The 6000-nt window shown below is 37.8% G+C and overlaps 1 protein-coding gene across 1 annotated transcript; it reads left to right on the plus strand.

Moving 5' to 3' along the window:
- Nucleotides 1–3880: 3880 nt before the first annotated feature.
- LOC132253902 (solanesyl-diphosphate synthase 1, mitochondrial-like) lies at nt 3881–5776 on the plus strand. Its single transcript, XM_059737258.1, has 3 exons — nt 3881–4012; nt 4765–4854; nt 5489–5776. Exons 1-3 carry the CDS (start codon nt 3881–3883, stop codon nt 5597–5599), a joined length of 333 nt encoding a protein of 110 aa, XP_059593241.1. The 3' UTR covers nt 5600–5776.
- Nucleotides 5777–6000: the final 224 nt, after the last annotated feature.

Here is a 6000-nt window from a genome sequence, read left to right on the forward strand (position 1 = left end):
GCGGGCTACGGATTGGATTTTGGAGGGTAGGGTTTTCGAATTTGGGACCCAGGGCTTCGCATTTGGGCGATTTCCTCCTCAGTAGACGCACCAGAGCCTGCGTCAGTGTCTTCCCGCACGTTAGGCCTTGCAGGTGTGTGAGCATCCCTCTCTTCAGCCTCGTCTCCTTCATCTCTTCATTTCGAATGGCGCCTAGGAGAGAGTCAGCTGCTTCCAGGGCTCAGGGCAAGCGCCCTGCTGACCCATCTTAGCCATATCAGTCTGAGGCTAGCCGAAAGGCGAGGTACGACACCGCTCTTTTCGGCTCTGTCGAAGACTACCAGAGATATAAACAAAAATTCGCCCAGAGGAAATTTGTTCCCGGGAGAAGCATCAATTTCTCCCAGCTTAAGTACTTTGGATTTGAGGAGAAATTTGCACGGATGAGATGGCTGCCAGTGGTGACTATTTCAAAGCCTATCTTCCCAACTCTGATTTGCACTTTCTACTCACGGGTGACCTGCGGGGTTGGAGGACCGATCACTTCCACTGTCAGAGGAGTTGAGATCACCTTGAGTCCGGAGAGCATTTGCTGGATATTCGATATACCATCAGTTGGACTCAGGGTGTATGAGTCCAAGGTGTGGCCAACGGTGCCGGGATTTGAGCCCAGAGAGGCTATTCAGAGGCTGTGTGGACTTCCCGATGCCCAGGGGATGGGCAAACCCTCTGCACATAGCCTGACAGTGATCAGTCGTATCCTGCATCACATGGTCTGCTCCATTCTTTTGCCACGGGGCGGACATCGAGACGAGGTATCCTACCTCGAGGCTTTCATAGTGGATTCCATTTTGACAGGGAGACGGATTCATGTCGGGTACTTGATGATGATGCATATGATATCTTGCTGTGAGAGCAAGACCCGCGTCCTCCCCTATGGTCGCTTCCTCATGAGAGTATTCATGGATGTCGGGGTTGATTTGAGCCGCGAGACAGATTTGGAGGCCCCAACCACGTATGACACATATGACGAGCAGTCTCTGGGGCGGATGAAGTTTGAGAAGGCCCCTGATGGCTCTTGGATCAGGAGAACTGAGCGACCACCGGCACAGGCCCATGGGCAGGGACATATGCATCATGTAGATGAGGAGCAGGCCCAAATTCGAGAGATGGAGGGTGGCCTAGACCCTCAGAGGGACTTTGTTCAGAGCATGCCTGAGTGCAACATTCCTCCTCCTGAGCCGATGATATCTGAGCCGGCATACACAGCTGGACCATCTGAGCCTTATGACGCAGAGATACCATTTCAGCCACCTCACACACCTGATCATGCGCCTTGGATGGATTTATCCGCTCAGATCATTTCTCTCGGGACTCGTATGGAGGAGCTGGCAGTCGTCAATGATACTCGTTTCCACTCTATGGAGGATCACATAGATGAGTATCAGACCGACTTCACCTCTCAGTTTGAGCATCTCGATCAGAGACTTGGGCATCTTGAGGAGCGTATGGATCAGCAGCATGAGGAGATGATGGCCTACCTTCGCTCAGTGTTTCCTCCACCTCCGCCTTGATATATTCGAGACCCCCCCCGTTTCTTTATGATGTTGCCAAAGGGGGAGAAATTATATGATGTAGGGGGCACACAGATGCATGACATTTCCATATCATTAGTCTTGTGTTGTGTATATGCGATATTATTATATATGATATGCTATTTTCACAATTCACAATGTCTCCTATTGAAATTTTGCATGTCATTTAAAATTTTCGCTTTAATTGATCCATGTTTGGATTGAGGGGGAGATTTCGTCTCTCCTGGATAAGCAAGGTTTGTCATCATCAAATAGGGGGAGATTGTTAGCCGAATGGGTGCCCCTAAGCGGGTTTTGATGATAACAAACCATGGTTAAGTGACTAATTGTTTTAAATTTTTAAGAATCTCAGGTATACACTCGAAAATTCATCAAAGGACCAAATGGATAGATGATCGAGACGCTTCGAAGACTTGAGATCATAGGAAATAAATGTTGGATGATAGCACGAGTGCACTTAGGATGTTCATACCTTTTCATGCATCTTACAAAACTTAGTTTATTCTTTAAAACTTGCTTTTCTTTAAAACCCGAGTTTTTGCAAACATACCTTAGGCAAATTGATTATAAAATGGCATATTAATTCACCTAAAGACCTTGCATAATTAGTAGAAAAGAAATGAATTTGAAAAGGAAGTTTCTCAGGGTCAAAATGCCAACCGGTCGAGACTATGTGCCAGACGGTCGACCGGTTTAGCCTGTCCGGTCGATACGGTTCGAGAAGTGTCATAAACACAATCTCTCATGCAGTGGTTGAGCTTGTCAGCATCTAGTGTCAGCTCCACCATCAAGTCATCCATCCTGTCTTTCTTTCGCCTAAAAAATGCATCATTACATCACTACTGCTACTACTTCTACAAAGAACTCCTTCAAAGAATTGCTAAAAGTATTACCAATCCTACTTCTCATAAATACACTTAGGATACATTTGTTTTTTTTTTTGTCTTAAATCTAAATAGACCTTAATTTAACTTAAGTCTAAATAGTACTCAATAGTTTTAAGTATTAAGTTGTTTATTTTCTTTTTGATTTTTTTTATTTTTTTATTTTATATGTAAGTCTTAAAGCAAGTTTCTTTAGGAGTTTAAGTCATTTTTAAAATTGTTTGTTTTTTAACTTACCACTTTTTCTATGACAATTTTGTCTTAATGTCAAATGTAAGGGTTTGTTTAGGAACTTCTTTAAAATAGTTGTTTAAAACAGTTTTCGCAAACAGTTCTCAGTGTTTTTTAGAATAAGAATTTATTTTGGATCTTGGTATGCTTTTAACTTGTTTCCTATGTTTTCTAATATTTCTTAAATTTGTAGTGTGTTCTTTTTAATCATTCTCCATATTTATACAAGTATTTTTTAAACCAACCGTTACAAAACAACTAAATCAATTAAAGTGTGTTATCAACAGACACTTTACTTTCAGAACAAGTTCTGAAAAAACATTTTTTCTATCAAAAAGAGAAAAAAAAAACTATCTTAGAAACAATTCCCAAAGAGGCTCTAAAATTTTATTTTATTTTTATCTTAAATCTTAAAGCAACTTGCTTTGAGACTTAAGTTAAAAAAACAAACCAACCCTAAATCTTTTCTATTAATTTTAAAGATCAAGAGGGATGAGACATCCTTCCACAATATACAAATCTGATCAAAAGAAAAGAAGAAACTCCTTAAAAGGAATCATACAAGTTGGAAAACTAAGGAAGGTTACAAAAATCTAGGAACGAACCATAAGAAACACCAGTTACAGCTCAAAGAGGCAAAGAACAAAATAGTATGTTTTCAAATAACCATAAGGCATTCAATCCCCTCACTTCTGAGTTCCCTTGTTCCTTGTGGAAATTGTCCCTTTATTTTTCCACTCATGACTGTGTTAGTCAACTCTATCTTGGATGTATAAAGTTGTCTACTTATGAATTAACTTCATCACAATGAATAAAAATAATAAAAATTTATGTCTGAGATTTAGTATTTAAGATAAAATACAAACAAATTTATAGAAAAAAAAATTATTTACAAATAGAGCACGTGTTTAAAGCATTTTAGAGTATAAAACAAAACTGTATATAAGAGGCATAGTTCACAACGGTCCTGTTAAATTCTGACATATAGAGAATCAAATTATACCCCTGTTACATGAATTAGAAGTAATTTTCACATGTCAACACATGGAGTTGTGTTTGTTTTGGATTATAAGATTATTTGTAGCATATTAAACATCCATTTTGATAGCTTATCAAGTCTTATTCCTGTGTTTGCACATTAAGATGGTCATTTCAGTAAATTATGTGAAAATAATTATTTGTGATTGCAGCATGGAATATTATTTGCAGAAGACATACTACAAGACTGCATCTTTGATTTCAAACAGCTGCAAGGCTAGTGCTCTTCTTGCAGGGCAAACTGCGGAAGTTTCAATGTTGGCCTTCGAGTATGCCAAGAATCTGGTTTGTGAATTCCTTAGCTTCATCTTCTTTCTATTATATGTTTGGAGTAAGCTTAGTGGAGTAATCTCTTTGAGTTCATGGGCCTTATCTCCTAATAGACAAATCTAGAGATTCTAGTTGACAAATTCATTTTCTCTCTCCTCAAAATGAAATGGTCTCTCACCTGACCCTACACCTATTAAACATGTAAATCAGAAGAAAAACTTTAATTTCTATAGGAACATCTAGAAATGGATTACTTAAATAAACTACAAATTAGTTTTATTTGGGCTTTTTTCATGGTTTATTTGATCTGATAGGGTCATTCCATCAATTTGGGGTCTAGAAAGATGACAAATATACATATCAGTATCTTGGATACTTTTGAAATTACGCTTCTCAAAATAGCACTCTTCTTGCCAACTTCTTTGTATAATATTGAGATATCTGAATATTTTAATTTAGTTTTTTTATGACAAGTGGTTGAATCTGGATCCATTTTGTTGATTGCTATTGTTGTTATTGCAATCTTGTTTCCAACTGCTGCACTGCCTATCACAGTGGAGGGACACTGATGTCTTTTTTTTGAAAGTGTACCGTTGATTTATTTTGGCAAAATGACATCAGCACTGTCCCCCATGATTTGGCATGTAGTGACTTGGTGCAATTGCTATGATTTATTGTGGAGAAGATATTGGTGTTGTTTGTTGTGGTTTTCTTTCTTATGTCTCTTTCAATCTGATTGGTCTGGTGCTGCCCTTTTTTCTGGACAGGGATTGGCATTCCAATTAATAGATGACGTCCTTGATTTCACAGGCACATCAGCTTCCCTGGGGAAGGGTTCATTGTCTGACATCCGCAATGTAATCCTTTTTTCTTTGATGTATAATGTTAATGTAGAAAAGTTTTCTTGAGCTTGAAAAGTTCATTGAAGCAAAGATATAAATGTGGTAGACAGAAGTGTCAGGAAATCTGCTATTTTCCTCACAATGTTTCTTCAATTGTCTTAAATTTAATGGAGGACATGACCCTAGAAGGAACTGAATGGCAGATAAAAAATTCATTTGGCTTGTCCTACTACTGTCATTTTAAGTCTTTGTTATTGTTATTCTTCAGTGGCCTCATCTAATAGTTGCTATTTATTTTAAATTTTAATTGAACTGTTGCACCATTTTTTGCTTGTGTTGTCTCATGCAATAGTTTCAATTCATTTCTAAATTCAATTTCAGTGTTGCATTACTTTTCTTTCTTGAAACATATCCTTAAGTGTAGGCACTAACAATTGTACATTTGCTATATTTTGCCCTAGAAAGGTTAATCTGTTAGCACTAATATGGAATGTGGGAAAATGCTACTACTAACTTTTGCAAAGCATGTGGGAACTATGCATTTTTATAGTGGGTTCCACTACAGACTTAATTTTAATTTTTGGCATTATACTATTTAATGCGTATTATGTTGTAATTGTAAGTGGAGACAATTTTGATTATTTTGCAGGGAATAATAACAGCTCCAATATTGTTTGCTATAGAAGAGTTCCCTCAATTGGATGCTGTTGTCAAACGCGGCCTTGACAATCCTGCAGATATTGATCTTGTCAGTTTCTGAACCTTTCTTTTCTTTTTGCATGTGGTTGATGCTGCTCATACTGAAGCTACAAAAGGGAACTTATGAGGCTGTGATATTTTTCTTGTCTTCTTATTGTGTCTCTGTTTGGTGACAATGCTGGTATTTGAATTTTAGCTCTCAATTAAAGCATCTCCTTTTTCTATGTAATCCTCTTGTTAGCATACCATGTTCAATTGAAAGAGGTATATATAGACACACACTAATACGATAAGTGTATAAATGCTTGCAATAAATCCGAAAAGAATGAAAAAAAACCAAAGTCAGTCCACAACCAACAGTTAGAAATTAATCTGTGATGTCATATAAACAACAATTGTATAATTCTAAGAACCTATTCTGTTTATCTCAAACGTCTAAGATCTTGGTGGACAAATAAAAGG

The sequence above is a fragment of the Vitis vinifera genome, chromosome 6, assembly GCF_030704535.1.
Source record: "Vitis vinifera cultivar Pinot Noir 40024 chromosome 6, ASM3070453v1".
NCBI classification, from domain to species: domain Eukaryota; kingdom Viridiplantae; phylum Streptophyta; class Magnoliopsida; order Vitales; family Vitaceae; genus Vitis; species Vitis vinifera.

Bases quoted from the DNA above. Each gene is read 5' to 3' on its own strand.
- LOC132253902 (XM_059737258.1), top strand. From the start codon at position 3,881: ATGGAATATTATTTGCAGAAGACATACTACAAGACTGCATCTTTGATT. The intron at 4,013-4,764 runs GTTTGTGAATTC...TTTTCTGGACAG, and splicing joins TCGAGTATGCCAAGAATCTG to GGATTGGCATTCCAATTAAT. The intron at 4,855-5,488 runs GTAATCCTTTTT...ATTATTTTGCAG, and splicing joins CATTGTCTGACATCCGCAAT to GGAATAATAACAGCTCCAAT.